A 21790-nucleotide genomic window follows, 5' to 3' on the forward strand; every position below is an offset into this window, starting at 1 on the left:
CAGACAATTTACGTTTGCATCTGGCTCCTCTGTCCTTGATCTGGGTAATTGGATGTATTGATCAGTCTGAGCTTCAGTGTATTACCTGGCAAAGGTAATACAGTAAATAGTGCCCACCTGGGCAGTTGGCTGTGAAGGCTCAATTAGGTGATGCATAATGTGTTCCCAGCTTCGTGCTCGCCATGTAGGACACGTTCAAAACCAATAGCTCTTTTGTAGACAGTCATGTTTAAGCAGAGGACAGTCTTCGAGCTCTCTAACCAATAACATAACGTACCCAGTGAGTTCCCATGAAAAATAATTTTAAAGAAAACACTAGTCAAACATCATAAACAAGTTTATTTGAAACTCCAGTGGCAAGAGTTTCAACAGTCTTATTCAACTGTTTGTGGATCCACTCCCTACACAATTAAATGTGCAAAAGGAATCGCTTCAGGTCTTCCGGGAGGAAGAGTCCAGTAATCTTATGATGCTGCCAAATGCCAAAGCATTTCCGGATCCTCAGGCGGCATAACTGCATCAAAGACTGGGGTCCTGGAGGAAGAGCATGGGACAAGTCACACACTGGCTTCACTGACCTAGGACTGCCTTTTAAATCCTGCAATATATAATAGTCTTATACAGAAATACTATACACTTAAGACCATTTTTTTACTTTTTCTGAGATAATAATATAATTACATGATTTCACCCTCTCCTCCCTCCAAAGATTCCTCTATACCTCTCCTTGATCTCTTTCAAATTCATGACCTCTTTTTTCATTGACTGTTATGTGCATATATGAAGGGGGCATTCTGAGACCATGTTCTCTCTTTTCCTGTATTTAATGGAAGTAAAATCTTATGATGTTTTAAGATGTATTTTTATTTTTATCTATATGTATGTGTATACATGGTAGTATGAGCACATGCATGAGGGTACCCATGGAGGCCGGAAGAAGGCATAGGATCACCTGCAGCTGGAGTTACACAGGCAGTTGTGAGCTGCCAGATGTGAGTGCTGGGAATAGAACCCCAGTGCTCTGCAATAGCAGGAGGCACTCTTAACTGCTCAGTCATCTCCATCCCTCATTGGATTTTAATTTATGCCAGAGTGAAAGAAATTTAAAATTTACCCTCACTAACAGGAGGCTTCAGGAAACTACCTTGGAAATTAAATAACCATACAAAAATTCCAATCATAAAAAAAATAAAATTCACATTTCATGGTGCTGTCTTTTACCTTAAAACTTAAATCATACATGCAAGTATGTTTATGTTATAATTTTAGCAACTTAAAGCTATTCAAGTCTACTGAGTTCCCAAAGAATCATAAGTTCAGGTTAGTAAGTTCTATTTACTCCTCTAGTCTCTATTCTAAGTTATCCCAAAGCTTCAGCTCATGGGGGAAAATGAACCAAAAAAGTTGCACGGGGAACACCCAAGAGTTCACTAAATTTTAGGATGGTGGTTCTCAACAGGCTGGTGGGGGGAGAAAAGGGAAGTACTTTCTCCCTGGAGTCAGGAGCATAGCACAGCTCTTGACTCCCACTGTCAGTGGTACCACAGTTTAGAACCCCTATCATAGTATTAAAGGGAAGGCATAACCACCCATCCCCACCCCCACTCCTTGAACCAAATTAAAATGGGAAGTTGTTTTTTTGGGTAATTTTTAAAAGAAAACTATATACCCTTAATAACTCCCTGAAACAGTAGCCTTCAATCCAGGGTGCCATTTAGATTGCACTGGAGTTGGGCAAGTGTGCACTACACGATGCTGTGTCCTACCCCAGAGACACCGCTTCAGTTACCAATGGTTTGTGCCTGCACCTCTAGCTTTTGTTAAAGCCCTGGGCCTCAGGTCATTGTATTGTGAAGTCGGTCTTGAGACTACAAGTGAAATGATACCGTGGCCCCTACTGTCCTGTAGCCTCCCCACCAGCTACAGGCAAACTGAAGTAATGGGCCTCTCTGGTGATGGAAAACAAGTAAAAACAAATATAGTCAAAGAAATGTGTGGACGCTCTAGCTGGAGCCCTAAGAGCACCTTCCAGAAGGGACCAGTTGGAAATTAGGGCATCTTTCAGATTATGTTCAAGGCACAGATCAACAAACCTCACAGCATACCCTTAGGGAGAATGGACGTTAACCTAACTTCACTCAGGAGTGCTGGAGGATGCGACTAATATGTGCTAGATGTACTGTTGGGGCAACTGGGAGAAGCCCTCATAAAGTTCCATGAAGAAGACTTCAGAGCAAGCTTGTTGGGCTGAGAGAGTCATTTTACATTTTCGGTCCGTGCCATGAAAAAGAGTTTTAGTCGCCAAGCACGGGAAGAAAGGATAATATTGAAGTCCTTTCCTTTAGCTTCCAAAGAAAGGGAGAGCCCCACCTTTCCTAACTTCCATGCCAAGCTCAACTCCCAGCTCGGTTAAGTTTCAGCTAATATTCCCCAGTCCCCACACCCTTGAAGAAGGACAGCAATTTAATTAAGTTGCCTCCCTGAGCACAGAGCATCAATCAGGTAAGCTGAATCGGCAAGGAGACCCGGAGACAGAAACTGATGTGTTCTATCTGCAGGCTAACTTTTTGTGCTTGCCTGGGACCATTTCTGGTGCGCTATCAACCTGCTAAAAAGTAGCCTTACCAGAATCCTAAAAGTGACTCATGATGGCAACACAGAGGTGATTTTCTTCAGTGGCAAATTATACTTGGCTGGTGTGGGGGTCCTTAGGATGGAACCCCGAGGCTGTCATTCTAGTAAGCAGGGGTTCTACCACCGAGCTGTACTCCTAAACCAGTAGGACCATAGGCCTTCCTGTCACCACGCCAAGTGGGAAATGAAGAAGTTAAGGATAACCTAGGTCTCTACAAATAGCTTTAGGGAACAGAGAAAGCACCAAGCTGGGCATGGTGGCTACGCCTTCAATCCCAACAGTAAGGCAGAGGCAGAGAGATCTTCGTAAGTTCAAGGCTAGCCTGATCTACACAGCGAGCTCCAAGATAGCCAGGACTACCTTGTCTCCAAAAAAAAACATTTTTAAAAGGAAAACATCAGTGAAGACAATCTGAAAATCTTATAAGATTATATGAAGAGGAAGGAGTTATATTCATCCCACTGTGTGACTTCAAAGGGCCCTGAGGCACAGCTGCCTCTGGGTATCACTTTCCCAATAAAAATATTAAAACTTATATTTTACAACTATGTTAGTATAAAGATGAATATATTTCTAGTTAGTCTTTATTCATCATTCTTCATGTTTTAACGAGAATTAAAACATTTCTGTGGGCCCTGAGGGACTATAAGAGAAAGTGGCCCTGTATGTATACATAGAATTTTTTTTAACAAGAAACCATCCAAATGCAGGCAGAAATGCCCAGTGATTATCCAACTGTTTAACAGAAAGAGGTCTCTAGTTGATTCTTTCTGCCTACATCAGTCTTCCTCAGCCTGTCCTGTGATGTTAAAAGTGCAGGCAGCAACTGCAAGATGGGCGATTGCCCTGGGGCAGTGGGAGTAGGAACAAGTCCTTGGCCCACTTTATCATTCCGCCCAACATCAGCACTACTCAGCCTGTGGGTAGAAAATAACCAGCTTATTTTCTTCAGGTATGGAGGCCTGCTTCCCAATCCCACAGTCCAACGGCAAAGCTCAGTCAACACTCTAGGAAGAAAGCAGGTCCTGAATTGCCTCCAAGAACAACTAATAATGCCATCAGGCATCCTCACAACCTGAAAGGAGTCTCTGCTCCAAGTGATTCCCCTTCTCCTATGAACACCACTGCTTAGTTATTTGTGAGCAGTGGGAGGTCTTCTTTATGGAGGAGTGTGGTTAACTGGCAAGAGTAAATGTGTCTTGATTGGTGTAAATCATTAAACACATACTCTAAACTCTCGGTGAGCTGCATCTTAACCCCAGCAATCAATTACTCCGTGCTTTGGCTGATGTATGGAGCAGTTAGACATCTTGGGGAATCAGACAATGCCTAGAAGACTTCTGAATTACTCTAAAGCAGTGGTTCTCAACCTGTGGGTCACAACCCCTTTAGGTGGTCACCTAAGACCATCAGAAAACACGAGTGTTTACATTATGAATCATAACACTAGCGAAGTTGCAGTTATAAAGTAGCAATGAAAATAATTTTATGGTTGGGAGGGTCAGCACAGCATGAGGAACTCTATTAAAGGGTCGCAGGATTAGGAAGGTTGAGAACCATTGCTCTAAAGCATGCTTCAGTTAACTTAAATATCAAATGCTTTTAAATAATAGCTGACCTCTTTAAAAAGTGGCCTAACAGCCTGACTCCAACATATCAAACAACAAAAGGCTATTTACTTCATAAGCAATACTGTGCCCTGTGAAATTATCTCAGGTTCCCCATGCATGCTGATGGCAGAGAGGGATCTTTTAGAGAACTGGAAGTCAAAACTTAGGAAATACCTGTCTCTCTCATACTAAAGATCAAAGGAGTCTTATGGGCTAGGGCTTAGATTCAGGCACAAGATAGGCACCTTCTCTCTCCAAGAAGATCTGGATCAGAGGACTGTCCGGAGGAACCAAATCCACAGGTCGTTTCCCTTCAGCATTCCTAGCTTGAGGATTTGCTCCAAAGTCTATCAGCAGATGCACCAGCTCCCCAATGCACATCTTGGCCACTACATGAAGAGGAGAATCCAAGCCTTTGCCTTCATTCACGGATGCTCCTAGACAGTCACAAGAACAAAAGAGGTCAACGGAGGAGCGGGCTCTATTCACCCACTTTTTTCAAACATGGAGTCTCCAAAGTGTCTAAAAATGGGGGATCCATGATGAACATAATTCTGTGAGATTGAGAACTGACCTTACTTTATATCATTTAATGTAATAAGAGGGAAATTGGGCAATGGATATACAGCTCTGTTGGTAAAGTGGTTGCCATGCAAATATGAGAATCTGTGTTCAATCAGCAGCACCCAGAAAAACATGTGAGTGTGGTAGCACATGCTTGTAAGCGCAGCATGCTGAAGGGTGGAGACAGACAGATCCTTGAAGTCAGCCAAGCCTAATCAGTGAGCCTCAGGTCCAGTGAGAGACCTGGCTCTGAAAATCAAGTTGGATGGCTCCTGAGGAACAAGGTTGACCTCTGGTCTCCACGCATCTTGCCCGCGTGCACGTGCACGCAGGTACACACACACACACACACATCCCTTCCCACATGAATATGCACACTTTTACACAAGTATAATAAAAGGAAACTATTATTTGACAGTGTGACTGAAAGTACAGTGTGAGCTGTGGAGCACATGGAGTTAACAGCTCACCACAGAGTATTCTACATGGGCATGATACAATCAAGAAAAATCTGGGTAGCATGAAAGCTGTACATCCATTAGTAATGCAGTGTAAGTATTAGTACAGACCAAGAATGGGGCTAGATGGGGAGCCTGAATACATCCCGAAGCCAGATTCATACACTGAGCAGCCAGCACTGCATTTATAGACTTGAGACTATGTGAGCTGGCTCATTAAACACAGCCAGTTAAGGAAGACATTTTTTTCCTAAGGTGGAATAATGGATCCTGTTACCACAGGAAGGGTGGCAAATTCTCTTTAGGAGTAAGGTGGATTTCTGGGACTATCTCCACCCAACTCTACCTACCCTCTAAATAATCCCCACCCCAACTCCGAGTTTGCTTCTCACTGAGGTATATGCAGGCTCACACTTTCACCTGCTGATGTCCCTCCACAAAAACCGATGCCCAGTTAACAAACGTTAATTGAGTTGTTTTTAAATACCACTTTTTCATTTTGTGAGAGATGCCAAACATGGCCCTGTCCTGGATAAGAGCTTTAACTGTCTCAAAGCTTAAAATCTACCTACAAGTAGTAATAGGAAGGAGTGAGGGTGGCCGAGAAAACTGGTAAAGTAGATATGCTAGCAGAGACGTGAAAAGAAATAGAGAACGCAAGAGAAGTCCGTGCGGGGGAGCAACTCCTGGGTCTTAAAGGAGGAACAGAATTCAGAGAATTAAAGAGTTGTCGTAGTGTTCCCAGTGTTGAGAAGGGGACTGGACAACCAGAGGGAGCTATGGAAAGATAGTACATCTCTTCAAGAAAAGGAAACTGTTTATGGCAGACTAAGTTCCTAATCAGAAAGAAATGGGGGAGATAGTCCCAAACAGGAGAGTCAGCTAAAAGCCAGCCGCCTTGCAAGCTTTTCCGAGCTGAATCATGATTGTCCAGCTAGAGAGAAGCAGAGGAAAGGGGGGAACAGCTAGTGATCACTGAGGACCACCCTGAAGAAGGTGGTGTCATCCTCCTCCTCCTCTTCATTGTCATGCGACTAAGAAGTGAGAGAACTGAAGCGGGGACGATGTAGAACAAGTTCCCATCAGGACAGGGTGGCCTTGCTCAAGCCCCTTGCCCACACTCCTTCCTCCAGATGGAAAGATCATCAAGATTCACTCAGTTCACTTTTCATTTTCACACCTCATTTTGTTTTTTGCTTTTTCACCTTACCTGCCTGCAGAAGATTCTTGGCACAGGCTATCTGCTGGTGTTTACAAGCCACATAGAGAGGACTGCCCAGGTGGCTGATGTTATGGTCGATGTTGGCCCCATGAGCTACAAGGGATTCGATGCATTTCACATGGCCTACAGTGCACAAAAGAAGAAAAGCGTTACCGCACAAATTCCCTAAACAACAGTCCCTACAGTCTGTCTGTTTAAACCTGTCCCCAACACCTCCAGCAATCAAAAGCCATGTTCTAGAATGGAGAATAATTTTCAGCACTAGCATCAGAGTAAATGTCTGTTCCAAAGTCCATCGGGTCAGCTCCCCCACTGGACATCCTAGTCACATCATGAAGAGGAGAATGAGGCTTTTGCCTTGGTTCATAAAAACAAGAGGAGGGTCAGCCAAAGAGCAGATTCCAACCATCAACATCCACAGCTGCGGGTAGAATGGCACCTGCGTTCACCAGCCATGCAAAACAACCAACAGCCACTCACCTCCATCAATTGTTGTGTGTGCTTGTGAGCCATGGAGAAACAGGCTAAAGACGGTCCTGAAGAAGGACATGGAATGCATCACAGGGCAGGGAAGGAAGCTTACAGCCTTCAAAGGCTGAAGGAATAGGCCACAGTAAGGACAGGCAAGTCTTAGACCCTGCCAAATCCCATGGGAGCAAGGCCCAGTCTGGCAAATCAAGTTTGGTCAAAGCAGATTGACTCTGCCTTGGCCCAGAATGTCATATTTTAAGCATTGCCCCTTTGGGGAGGTCTCATGTTGAACCATTTTAGCTGTATGTATCCAGTAAATATGTTGAGTTAGTATGGCTCTTCATAAAGAAATGGCAATGCTTTCCCAGTTAATTACAACATGGTTTGGTCTGGGTGAATGCAAAGCCATTCTGGAAAGCCACTGGGGAAACAAAGTCCTCCAGCAAAGTACAGCCGTGCCAGTGCCGATTAAACACCAGAGAAAAGTAAAATTTCAAATCTTACTTTATAGAAAGATTTACCCCCTTGTGGCGACTGTCAACTTGACAGACTCTAGAATCTGATAGAAGGCAAGCCTCCAGGCACACTTGTGAGGAATTATCGAGACTAAGGTTGGCTCCCGGGAAATTCCACAAGGGATTATCTTGGTTACTTAGTATGTGAGACTCATCTCAACTGTCGATGTGACCATTCCCTGGGCAGGAGAGATCAAGCTCAGCAGCGTGTGTGCGGCCATCATCCTCTGCTTCCTGGTTGTAGATGCCATGCATGGGACCAGCTGCTTCAGGCTCCCACTGCCTTGAATTCCCCACCACTGTGAGCTCAAATAAACCGTCTGTCCCTTAAGTAGCTTTCATCAGAGGTGCGAGTATTTTATCATGGTAACAGGAAAAGAAACTAAGTGATATCATCCCTGCCTGAACTGATAGAAAATCTTATAGTTCCTCAACTTAAAAATATGGTTCACTTGCCAAACTGAGATGACTCTAAGCCACTACTAACACCCTAAAATAGAAAATGAAAGTTTTAGAAAGCACAACAAATACTAGTAAAGGACTCTTGTCCACTGCAGGTGGGAATGTGCACTAGGACACCCACAATGGAAATCCTTATGGAGGTCCTCCAGAAAAACTGCAATGAAATTACCAGACAACTCGGCTATACCAACACTCCTGGGTATGGACGAAAGGAACCTGAGCCAATGTACCACAGGGATAGCTGCAAACCCAGGTTCATCATAACATGGTTCACAGTAGTCACGAAACTGAATCAGCGCAGGTCTCCATTAACAGCTGAATAGATTAAGAAAATATGGTATGTGCACAACACAGAGTTTTATTCTGCCATAAAGAAGAATGGGATTATATTGTTCACATGAAAATTAATGTAATTGGATAGCATCGTATTCAGCAAAATAAGCCAAACGCAGAAAAACAAATACAAAATACACATTCATTCATATGTGGAACCTAGATTATTTATGTGTTCACAAGTGCACGCACACGTGAACACTTGTGTGTACACACACACACAAACACACATACACACACACACACACACACACACACACATACACACACCATAAAAATAAAAACAGGACCACTTGAGGAAGAGGAAGAAGGGCAGGAGAAGGAAGGGGGGTTGAATATATTTGAGGTACATGATAGCCTTGAATGAAAATGTTAGTATGAACCCTATTGCTTCATACAGTTAAATATGGACTAACAGCCGGGCGGTGGTGGCACATGCCTTTAATCCCAGCACTCGGGAGACAGAGGCAGGTGGATCTTTGTGAGTTCGAGGCCAGCCTGGCCTACCAAGTTAGTTCCAGGAAAGGCGCAAAGCTACACAGAGAATCCCTGTCTCGAAAAACCAAAAAAAAAAAATATGGACTAACAAAAAAAGCCTTGATTTCTATGGGATCAAGTATTCCACAAAGGTCCATAGTCTACTATGTATGTACCATCCCTTGTTATGAAAATATAGCTCTGAAAGGGTAATCTCAAACTTAACTGTGCATCAGAACCCCTAGGGAGATTTGGATCAATCTGGGCTAGAGCAGGACCCAAGACTCTGCCTTCACAAACCCCGTCATACTGATAATCCTACTACCAGGCACCTTTTGAAAACTACTCCTCCAAAATGTCCCTCTCTTTTCAGTAGTAAGAGCTTTCTTGGAGGACTGGGTTAAAAATCCTAAAGTTCCCCATAGATTTACCTCTCTTTGCAGCCTCATGGATGGGAGAGGCCAGATCACTCTCAGGTTGGGGAGTGGCTCCATGATCCAGAAGCAGATTCACACATTCCAGGCTGCCATTCACGCAGGCATTAAACAAAGGGGTTCGCCAGTCTATAGACATGGTGTTCACCTGTGAAGAAAATCCAACTCCAGGATGAAGACAGTGATTAATGTGAACCAAATTCAAGGTTAACCATCCCACTTTCAAAGCACTAAAGTTCATCTCTTTATATAAAATGAGGGCCACCAAATTGTCATGAAGTATAAAATATAAGGCAGTAATAATGCTACTGAAGATTCGATCTCCTTCCTTGGGGTTATGAACTTTAAAACTAGTTGTGATAATTTCCATAGCATAGCTTACAAATTAACACTTCCATTTTAAACATCCATCCTAGGCAGTAGCCAGAGTAATCTGAAATTGATTTTAAAAAAAAACCCTATTCCTTTTCATTTAAAGGTTGATTCTCATGCAAATATGCTTAACACATACCAAAGATTTCATTCATAAATGAGATAATTGGTAAGATAATAGGGTCTGATCAGAGAAGAGTTTATATAGTCAGTCAATATGCTACTTAACTATGTTTGCAAATAGATACAGAACTGGTTAACACCACCATACAATTCTAGACTTTGGAGCCATTCTTTTCTAACGTTAGAAATTTACAAACTAGCATCCATGTCACTATGTTTGAGCTACACACAAACACTAGCTAGCAAGCCCAAATCCACTCGGACTCTTCCACCTTGTCATATAATCTGATGTATGTGTTAAACGAAGATATTGGGGGGGAGGGGCCAGAATTCACGGCCACACCCTCTTTCCAAGGAAGGCCAAGACCTAGAGGACACATAGGAGATGCTCACTCTCCAGGTCCCACAGTGCCACAGGATCACAGAGTGACTGTTTCTTTAATGTTTCCATCCCAGCTGCCTCTTTTGCCTCCCATTAGCCTGGGCTCTGTTCTCATCATAACTGACAAGAAACCTTCTCACCCACTGTTCTCCTGACAAAGAAATGAGTTGGAAAAATTTGCCCAATTTTCCTTCCAGGTTTTTGTTCTGTTGTGTCTCGTGCATTCGAAGGCTGTACCTTCGTTTAATTCCCCACTTGGCTGACTGGTTCTGAGGTCCTTCTGTTTCAGATTAGACATCATTTCCTATGGAGAGCCCCTTTTGTTCGCCCCACTGTAAATAGATGAACACTTGTATGTGCTCCCAATAATCTCTATTAGTCCTATGACTCTGTGTTGGTTCCAAACTGGCCAGAGGCTCTTTCTAGCCCACAGTGCGTATTCCTTTACAACGTGGCTCTGCAGCCCCTCCCATCACAAGATGGAGGCTAGTTTTCCAATACTTGGGTCTGGGCTTGCCTAGATGACGTACTTTGGCCAATATGGCAATGGTAAATGTGATGCAAGAGAAAGGCCTGCCTTCCTTTGCTGCCTTCGCAATCCCTGCTCTCAGCTTCCCGCTCTTGCTGCCCTGCCTGCTGCTTGCAGTCATGCCTCTCCATCATGGACTCTTATTCCTCTGAAACCGCAAGCCCAAATGAATTCTTTCATCCTTGACTTACTTCTGGCCATGATGTTTTATCACAGCACCAGAAAAGTAACTAAATGGAACTTTCCAGCTAAAAATTAAATAGTTCACCTCCCAGTAAAGCATATGACCTTGATGAGCGTGATACTCTTGAAAAGTACCACTCTTGACATTTCAAATCAGACTAATCAAAGGTACAGGAAATTATTCCAAGGGACAGAAATAGCCAGTTTTCATTTTTTGGTATTGTTTCTTTTATTTAAGCTTCACTTACCTGAGCTCCATGACTTAGTAAAACAGTTGCACAAGGCAAATGACCTCTCAGGCATGCTTCATGGAGCGGAGACACGTGATCCGCTGTGATGATGTTTACAGGCCAGCCCTAGAAAAAGAGAAATGGGCTCAAAAGGGAGGAGAAGGCGATAGTACCCTCAGGGTGGTTTTTAGCTGAATAATTCCATTACTATGAGAACTCTCTGAAAAGTTAAATCTTATGGTCAGGTTAAAAAAATAAGTCAGCCGGGCGGTGGTGGCGGCACATGCCTTTAATCCCAGCACTTGGGAGGCAGAGGCAGGCGGATCTCTGTGAGTTCGAGGCCAGCCTGGTCTACAGAGTGAGTTCCAGGAAAGGTGCAAAGCTACACAGAGAAACCTTGTCTCGAAAACAACAACAACAACAACAACAAAAAGTCTACTTAAGTATTCACTGTAGTGTAAAAACAAAAGGACCAGGAAAATGGCCCATCACACAGTGCAAATGAGAGCCTAATATAATATAACCGCAAAGGAAATGACTTTACCAGGATCTACTGAAGCCAGCAACTCAGTCATTTCACTCTTAATGATAGAAACTCAAGAAACAGATACCTAGGAGTCTAGCAATGTACCTCAGTTGACAGAGAACTTGCCATCATGCTCAATTTAACACCGGGCTTCTCCAAGTACCTACTGAGAAGGACAAGTATGAGCCAGGATAGTGAGGGGCAGAATACGTGTGTGAGCCTCTGCTTGCCTGCCTTACATGTGTGTGGCTGGGAAGCCCACCAGTGAGTCTTGTCTCTTGGTAGTAACAGCCTGTGCACTGGTCTCCCCTTTACTGGGGTATCTGCTGATGCTGCCTCTTCCTCCTCCTTCATTCTTCCTTTTCTTCCTCCTTCTCCAGTCTCCCTCCTCCTCTCCTCCTCCTAGGCTCTTCCACTGTTCTTCCTCTACTCTTCCTCCTCCCTTGCACGTCTTCTCTTCCCCTTCTTCTCTCTTCCTCCTCCTCCTCATTCTTTTGCATGTGCTAAAGCCACTGCTCTACCCCTGAGCTACATTCGTACTAAGATTTGCTTCTAATTAAGAAAACATATAAAGGTCATAAAAGGTTGTTTCCAAGATTAAACAGCTTTTATTTGGCTCGCTCTCTTTAGTGTTGGCATTACTTCTTAGCTTATTCTGGTGAAGTCCCTGTCAAGAAAATGAGGGTGGCTTCCGCCCAACAACCAGCCAGGAAGTGACACCCTCAGTCCAACAACTCAAGAGGAGTCGAATCTTGTCAGCTACTGCCTCAGTGAGCTTGGATACAGATCTTCAGTTAGTCAAGCCTTACCGTGACTGTAAAACTTTCTTTTGAGAGTCCTGACGCCAGCAAAATGGTGTCTAAATTCCTGACAAAGTCTATAACAAAGCCACACTTGTTGCTTCATGTTGCTAAATTTGGAGCATTTTTTTTTTACACAGCAAGTGACGGGGGCCAAATGCTACAGGGCCAAAGCACTAGGTGAACCTCCACAGATAAAAAGTCCCAAAGCAAAGGACAACTGCATTCCCACACTAGACCCTCAAAGTCTGGAAATGCAAAGAAGTCTGAAAGTTTATCCTTCGGATGCATCACCCTCTCGGGAAATGCATAGTCCAGGAGCTAGTAGATCATGAGCCCAATCCAAGTAGAACATGAAAAGAGATCCAGGAGCAGTTCCACAGCCCAGCCTCAGCCCCAGTCTTAGAACACGTTGTCCTGGGAGACATGGACACAATAAAAGTACTTTTTAATCTATGTATGCTTAGGGTTGTTTTTAAGCGTGTGTGTGTGTGTGTGTGTGTGTGTGTGTGTGTGTGTGTGTGTAGGTGTGCAGGTATGATGTATACACAAGTGTGTTTAGGTGCTTGTGTCCTACTTGATCACAATCCTCCTTATGCCCAGGAGACAGGGTCTTTCACTGAACCTGGCCTTCGATTGGCAGTCAGAAAATCCCAGTAATCCTTCTATCTCTTCCCTTCCTACCCCCCTACACTGTTGAGATTGCATGTACATGTGACCAACCAATCAAGCTTTTCACATGGGTTCTGGAGATTTGAACTCAGGTCCTTATAATTGTGTAGCAAATGCTCTTATCCACTTGAGCTATTCCTCTACCCTTTATGCATTGCTAATTTAAATCAATGACTCAAATATGTATTATAACTTTTCTTCCTGGAATAGTATAAAGTTGCCCAAAATTGTTCCAATAAATGGCCTTACTCTCCATTAGTCCTGACACATGTTTATCTACTTCTGTAGGCATTTATGAGTGGGTCAGCCACTATCATTCTGTGCCTTTGGCTTTTACCCTCTGAGCAGCCGGGTCACACATTTTGAGATATCAAATCACTCTGTGCTTACACCTCAGTGCACAGGGGCTCAGATCCAGAGCCCGGGAAAGGGTTCTGGGAGACTTGCCATAATATGTTTGTAAATGAGAGGCTCCAGTGCCCTTGACAGTCTTTCTCCATCCCCACTCTGCTGTTTACAGGGAAGGAAGAGACTACAGCTTCCCTCCCTCCAGAACCTCAAACCCCATCTGTACACCGGGACTCCTCAAAACATGGTTCCCGATGCCCTGACACCGGAAGAACTTAACTGACTGAATTTATCCCTTCACAAGGTCACCACAGACTTTACAACCCGACACTTGTTATTTTACTATGGCCACTGTCATTCATTTGTTCCTTTTAGTGAAAGCACCGCCTCGAATCTTCTTGTTTTCTTTGATTTTCTCATTCTCAATGTTCTCCTATTTGTCTGATCTACACCATTCATGCTGCAGTCTCGGCTGCTTAGGAGACTGAGGTGGGAGGATCAACATGTCAAAGCCTGCCTGGGCTACAGAGCCAAGTTCAAGGGTTAGAGCCAGCAACTTAATGAAACCCTGACTCAGAAAAAAAAAAAAAAAAAAAAAAAAAAAGGCTGGTAGCATAGTTCAGTAGTAGATTGCCTGCCAAGCATGTGTAAGGCCCTAGGTTCAATTTCCAGTAAAACACACACACACACACACACACACACACACACACACACACACACACAACTGCATTTTACCTGTGCAACAGATCGTGAAATGAAAAGACAACTGTCCTTTTAACATAATTGTTCACTCATTTTGTATTCTACAAAGTAGCCCTCCAGCTATGACCACCATTTCAAAGCCAGCATTTGGGAACTTGCACATAAACCCAGGAAAACACAAGGCAACATGGAAATCAGTCCCAATGTGAAACCTTCTCACCATACACTATCTAGTCCTTTAGTTGTCCTTCTGAACATTTAGGACCTTCTGTACAGTTCATCAGGCCACAGCTGTACTTTCAATGACCTTATACACTATCTAACTAATAAGACAAATCTGAATCATATAACATTGGGGGTAATTTTTCAACAATTACTTAGTCCACAGTGGGATCTGCCTGCATAAACACATATTGACTGGATGGCTTGTTTTAATTTTCCTATTAGCAGTTGTCACCTCTTTTCAGCCCAGAGCCACACACTTTTTTTTTGGTAGGTTGCTTGGGTTGTACGGGATTGTGACATTCTGTTATATCACCAAGTGTCATGTGTCCACCTAGCTGAACCTTTAGGCTGGTCAGCTTTTCTGTCCCTGGTTACCACTTCCTTCTCTACACTCATCAGAAAGGAAGCTGGTGACTACCTGTCTCCCTCCTTCCATCCGTCCCTTCCTACTTCACCAAGGAGATCACAGCCATTTGATATGACATTCTATGCCCCCCTTGTCCCCACCCCTAAAATCTGTCTGCACCTTCCATGGTCTTCCTTCCCTTTGGAGCTTTCTCTGAGGAAGAAATGTATGAGCTTGGTCTGACAGCCCTTGGAATTATGGGGCTCCTCCTCCACTCGTAAGAGCTTCCATCACCTGCCTTCTTACCTTTGCGCATGCCCAGTTCTCTCTCCTAAGACATACTTTATTTGGGCCTCCTGCACCTTCCCATCCTTGAGTCTGCGAAGGCACCATTCAACATCCTCCTTCCTTTCACTATCTGCCCCCCGGCCCTCACAAAAAATGACCTCTGCTCTGTTTCGTCTTCCACCTGATATTCCTTTCCACTACGCAATCCTGCCCAAACTTCTCTTAATGACCTTCAGGTGGAAGCGACAATCCAGCAGAGGGTGAAAGGCCTTCACTGGAACTGAGGGAGAAGAGGGGAAAGGGAAGGTAGGAGAAGGTCAACCAAAACTAAGACTTATGCAAATGCCCTAAGTAAACCAAGACTTATGCAAATGCCCTAAGTAAACCAGGATTGTATGTAAATGCCCTAAGTAAACCTGCTGCTTTGTAAGCTCCATGGAAAACAAAATAAAAATAAGTAAAGCTCCCCAGTGCCGTCTTTGTCCAAGCCAGTATGCAGTGTGCAGTCTTCCAAGTCCTTCCACCTCTGACTTTGCTGTTTATTCATTCTGAAATAAAGCCTCCAGAAAGCTTTCCTCTGGCTTCTGACATACTGTTCTACCCGATTTCCACCTTCAGATCGTGGGTTTTTCTCTTTCACGGACTCTGTCCTTTCCTCTGTACCTCTCCCACAATGGATATTTCCTCACATGTTTGGCTTTTCTGTAAGTTCTTTCTATGTTGCTTGCATGCAGATGCACACATACACACCCATGCTCTTAATCATCCCTGGTACATTTTCTAATTCTATGCCAAGACAATCACCTAGGGACCCAACTAGCAATATAAACTCAGCCTTTTCCAATCTAAGAAAAAAAATCCTTGTCAATACCATTTCTCTCAGTGGCATTATGATCTTGTTTGATCTCTAGAATTGAGACCTCAGGAGGTAGAATGGCAAAGAGATTCCCAAGTTCAAATACCAGCACGAGGATCTAGCAAGCAGTGTGACTAGCAGCCAGTTACATATTTCTAAGGTTCAACATGCTCATATGTAAAATGGCTACAATTTCACCTGCCTTCTAAGATTATTAAGAAGACTGGAAAACAGTGGGTGCATAAGTTTAGCACTCAGTTAACTGCCAGGCCAACACTATCTGGGATTTCTTCTTCTTTCTCACTTAGCCTTCAGTCTGCTGCCAGTTCCTAAATACAAGTGATTTTGTTTCTGTCCTGATCTTTAATTAGCCTTTTAAAGATCCCAGTGGGTATCTGTGCAGGCTAATTTTAAATCAACTTGAAAACAGCTAGGTCATTTCAGAAGGGAACCTCAGTTGGAAAAAAAAAAAAAGTCCCCACCAGATTGGCTGTGGACAAGCCTGTATTGTGTTTTTTCCTGATTGATGATTGATGTGGGAGGGCCCAGCTCACTGTAGGCCATGCCACCCTTAGGCAGGTAGTCCTGAGTACAAAAAAAAAAAAAAGTCGGCTGAGTAAGCCATCAGTAGCAGCCAGTAAGGAACCCTCCTCCATGGCCTATGCATCATTTCTGCCTCTTGATTCCTTCCCTGACTTCCCTCCCTGATCAACTGCTGCTGGAAGTCTAAGTTAAGACAAACCCTATCCTCCCCAAGCTGCTTTTGGTCATGGTGTTTTATCACAGCACTAGAAACCCTAAACAGGCAAGAAGGATTAACAGTTTTACTCAAGTTTCCATAGGATAAAAATCGACTCTTCCCTACTTGCTTGTGGTGAGAACTTGCTGAGCAGTTTCTTGGTTGGGACTACATGGAGGAATCATGTAGGAAGCTTTCAAAGAGTCCTGGTACCCAGGCTACATCCCAGAGTGGTGGTAACATAATGAAAGCAGGCCCAATTCAGCTAGCATGCTGTTTGTTTGCGTCATTGTTAGAGCACTCAGGATCGAACCTGTCATTCATTAGGCAAATGCTCTGTCCCCTTTTGTCTTCTTTTTTTGTCTTTTGTTTCTATTTTCATATTTGTGTGTGCTGTGTGCATGTGTGTGAATGTTTGCATACGTGTGAGTGTATACATATGGCTACACCTGCATATGGGCACAATTACTTGTGTAGAACAAAGGTCGATGTCTAGCACTGCACTTCCTCCTCATTCACTGGTGGAGGCTCTATAAGTCAAACCCAGAGCTTGCAGACATGACTAGTTTTGCCAGCTAGCTTGCTCTGGGGGTCTCTTGTCTCTGCTTCTGAAGCTGGAACTGAAGGTGGGCCGAATCCCCACCTGGCATTGATATGGGTTCTGGGATCCAGCCTCTAGTCCTTATGCTTGAGCTGCAAGCACTTTAACCACTGAGCCATCCCCCACCCCACCCCAGCCCGTTTTAAAAATGGGAGATAGAATCTGAGACTGGGCTTGAACATACTCCGGATGTTAAGCTGGCCTTGAACTTGTAGTCCTCTTGCCTCAGCTCCTGAGTATCTGGGATTACAGTCATGCCTTAGCAGACCCACTGACGAATCTGTAATTTTAAAGACTCCCACCACACAGGATCTTATGAGAATTCTAACACAAAATCTGCAGGGAAAGCACTAAATTAAGTTCAGTGTTATATCTATGGCCGCTTACTTTCTGCTGACCTAACAAACACCACTGTCAGTTTTTAATGATTTTTATTGAAATATAACAGATATATTAAACAACTCACAAACCCTAAGTGTCATCTCAGTGAATCACCACAAAGAAAATATACCTGTGTAATCCCCATACAGGTAAAGAAAGAAAACATCTAGATGCCATGCAGACAAATCCCACCTCTGGTACCCAAAGGGATGCTGAGCTGACGTCTAACACTGGACGTTCAGTTTTCTCTCACGTGTTTAACATTTCATTAACTGGCCCAAGAAGCATGTATTCTGTGTATGTGTTTGCCACTTTGGGTCAGATTCATCCATCTACTTTCACTGCGGTATGTACATCATAGTTGACAAAATATATTCTTCCCTTGATTTGATTTACCCAATTCAATGTTAGCAGATGTAGCATAAACCAGAATTGGAAGCATTCCATCCTTGGATGATTTAACTTGTCCTGCTATGCAACAGCCTTTTGCCAAGAAAAGAAAATCCCTTAGGCAGCCAGAGGTCAAAGAAGGATGAGGGACATGTGTGCCACAGCTTAGAGATGAGCCCAGCCAAGTCAAACTTATGTCAACTGACTCAAACACTCATTAGCAAGAAGTCATGGTTATGGTATACTGCCACTATATTGGGATGAGTGTTTCTGAGTTTTAAGGTGGACTAATAAAGGTGGGTGTTAGAAGATGCATTTTATAAAGGCAGGGATTGATGTCCAAACATGACTACTCACTTAACTGCCCTGATAGAATTTAAATAAAGGCATGGCTTTAAGTTGATCGTCAGTAAATATATAAATATCAAATATAAGCAAGCACCTTTCTTGTTAACAAGTCATAAATATGGCTGGAGAAATGGCTCACTAGTGGAGAGCACTGTCTGCCCTTCCAGAGGACCTGAGTTCAACTCCCAGCACCAACATGGTGGCTCACAACCATCTATAACACTAGTTCCAAAGGTCACAGCACCCTCTTCTGTCTTCCTAAGGCACTGCACACACATAGTATACAAACATACATGCAGGTGAAACACCCATAAACATCAAATAAAAATAAAACAGACAAAACTCAAATGAAACAAGTGATACATAAAAGTAGCAATGATCATTTTTTGTATTATCCAAATAGCATAAGTTATTTCATTTTACCTAAGTAATATAACTTCTTTTAGCTACAGTTATGTGTTAGAATCCATGGACTGCTACTTCCAAAACTACCTTAACACAGAAGCTTAGGGTAATAAAAATTTTTCATTGGAAATAGTATTCTTAGAGACAAATTTCTTATTTTAGATAGGTTCATGAAATTGAGGTGTTTTCTGAATTCACTTTTATTTCCACTGCTTTTATGTGTTCTGAAATTAATAGCATTATCATTCATAGCTATCACAGATATTTTCAGTGAATCATAATTAAGATAGTCTCACTCTGCTTAGAAATCATGATAGTTTCAAAATCACTGCTAAAACTTTAACAAATCAATCTAAAAGTCCATATGTTATTATATCACACATTTGTTTTACTATTTTGATAGGTTTTCCCTGATTTATATTTTATGTACTTAAAACTTTTCTTTGATAATGTGTCCATAGATTTTGCTGGCTTGCAAAAGAGCAAGATCCATTGTCCTGGACAAGGTCCTGGGTTCCAACCCTAACTCTACAGAGAGAGAGAGACAGAGAGAGAGAGAGACTCACAAACATAGTGACGTTTTAGCGACTAGAATCTTCTGAACAAAGACTTTGTTAGGATGTAAACTGCTTTTAAACCCGTGTCTGCAAGGAATCTAATAATTTAAAACCAACAAAAATCAGTAAGTACAGGCAAATTACACCTAAGGAGAAGAAATCAAAGGACTAAAATCAAACTGTTGAGAGCCACAGGCAACTGGGGATTTGACCAAACTGAAAATATCACTGAAATTATAAGACTACATATATAAAAGGACATTTCCCAGCACTTTGGGAGGTTTTAAGCCTTGTGCTGCTGACATTTAGCGCTGTCTACTTTTTGACATGGCGGCTGTCCTATACACTGGAGGACCCTCAACACCTGCCTTGCTCTCTACCCACCAGATGCATTAGCACCACTCTAGTATGACGACCAATGGCGGCTCTACGAATTACCCCCGAGAGACAAAACTACTGCAGGTGAAAATCCATACAGTGCAAGATGAATTTGCTCAGGTGGTACAAGTCCGTGTGTGTTTCTGTACGAGCACATATATGTGTGTTGTGTGTACATGGAGGCTAGAGGTAGAAAATCATTGTCACTTTTGCTCACGACCGTATCTTTTGATACAGGCTCTCTTACGGAACCCAGCACTCATCCACTGACTACACCGTAGCTCCAGGGCTCTGCTCGTCTCTGTCCTCTGAGTACTACCATTATGACATGTGCCACTGTGCTCAGTTTACTGTCTGTTGTTTTTATGTGTTTTCCGGGGCTTCCCACTTGGTTCTTCATGCTTTCCAGTGGGCATTTACTGACTGAACCATCTCCCCCTGATAAATATAAGAACACGGTTTATTTAGAAAACTGAAAGGAACATAAATGACCACTTTCTGGTAATTCATTTAACAAGTATTTAGTGTGCTTTCCACCGTCTGCTTAGGTTTTCACAAAACATTGACATTATGATAGCCTACGAAGGAAATGGTTATTACAGTGAGATTCACCTCATTTTTCTGATTTTGCTTAAGAGGAAATGTCTGTCTTACTATCACTCTGTTATTTCTTTTTTCTCAGTCTGGTATAGCAATGGGATATACTTGATACTGTTGTTATTTTTAGAGCTACCTGGCTGATAAGGTTCCTCAGGGTCAGCAGGCATCCATGGATGGCAGCATCGTGCAATGGTGACCAATCAGACATGACATCTGCATGGGAAGGGAGGAACAGGTTACATCATGCTAACCAATATGCTTAGACCAGCACCCAAACTGAGGACCCAAGAGGCAGACTGGAAAAACATGTTGATGAGGTAAGGCAAGCACAGCAAAACAGTACAATGGGATTTAGCTTGTACACAGGAAACAGAGAGGAGACCAGTGGTCACCAGAGACTGGGGAAGTAGGATGAGAAGAGAGATAGGAAAGATTGATTACTGGATACTAAGTCACTATGTTAGAGGAACAAGACACTGTGGTCCACTGCTCCTCCCTAGGGTGATTTTAAATAGGAACTGTCTGATACAGATTTCCAAAAGCTACAAAATTCTTGATGTTTTTAGCATTAAGAAACAATCAGTGTTTGAGGAGACAGATATCTATAAGATAATTTCAACACAGATCGAGCCATGACACGGTACCTCATAAATGCATACAATTTGGGGTTTTATGCATCCTTCAAAAAACAAATCTGATTTAAATTAGTGTTTTAAAGAGGCAGATTGGAATGACAGGTCAATGGCTACACTTCCATTCTCGTACTGGTTTCAAAGGCAAATGGTTCATTTAGTTACGTGAGAGCTTTGCTAATTACCAGCATTAGCGAGTTCAGCTGCGGTTGCCAGTCTCACTTCCTGCATGAAACACAAACTTTGGCATCTCAGCAAACAGTAGCATGCACTAATAGTAGCAATCATATAATTACATACACCATTAGGCTCAGAATCAAATCTAAGCAGAACTGTATCTATTTGTAGGTTACCGTCTGTCCCAATATTAAGCACAAGTCAGAATTCAGTCTAACCTTGAAATTGTGGCATTATTTGTGGCCCTCCCCTCTAACCAATGTGCTAATGTGGTTAAAAGATTCTGAGTTCAGACCCATTTGACCTCTTCTGAACAGTAGCCCCCTGAACAAACTCTGACTCTCAGTTTAATTTTGGATAAAGACAGAAATATACTTACCCATGGCTCAATACATATTAGCTACTATTATTATCTTGTCATGACACCAAACAGTGTCTTGATTACACCCCATAAGTATTGCATTGAAAACAGTAAAATGCAGTCTACTATCATTCATGAGGAATACAAATTTTCAGGAAAGAAGCCTGTAAACCCTACCCAACACATTGAGCTTTCCTCTGCCCTTATAATTAAGTGTAGATATAATTGATTTCGGCATAGACCAGATTTGTTTCTCATCTCAAGCTGCATCTGATTTCCAGAACAAACAGGTGCAGGAAGCTACAATGGGGGAGGTTTGCCTGAGTCGGCATCAGCTCCAGCTCTGCCTTGCTTTGATGAGCAAACGACACGCAAGCAAGGTGCAACTGTCTAATGCTCCTTGCTCCTTGCATGGGCACTTAAGGGCTGTTAAAGGCTGAGAGAGCCTGCGAGCGAGG

At 43.0% G+C, this 21790-nt stretch overlaps 1 protein-coding gene across 1 annotated transcript; it reads right to left on the minus strand.

Moving 5' to 3' along the window:
- Positions 1 to 319: 319 nt before the first annotated feature.
- Asb9 (ankyrin repeat and SOCS box containing 9) lies at positions 320 to 21354 on the minus strand. The gene is made up of 7 exons (XM_037198762.1): positions 21351 to 21354; positions 20296 to 20375; positions 11019 to 11126; positions 9179 to 9329; positions 6478 to 6612; positions 4491 to 4682; positions 320 to 534 (listed from the first exon to the last, which is right to left on the minus strand). The coding sequence occupies exons 1-7, from the start codon at positions 21352 to 21354 to the stop codon at positions 410 to 412; spliced, it is 795 nt and encodes a 264-aa protein (XP_037054657.1). The 3' UTR covers positions 320 to 409.
- Between the last annotated feature and the right edge of the window lie 436 nt (positions 21355 to 21790).

The sequence above is a fragment of the Peromyscus leucopus genome, chromosome X (assembly GCF_004664715.2).
Source record: "Peromyscus leucopus breed LL Stock chromosome X, UCI_PerLeu_2.1, whole genome shotgun sequence".
NCBI classification, from domain to species: domain Eukaryota; kingdom Metazoa; phylum Chordata; class Mammalia; order Rodentia; family Cricetidae; genus Peromyscus; species Peromyscus leucopus.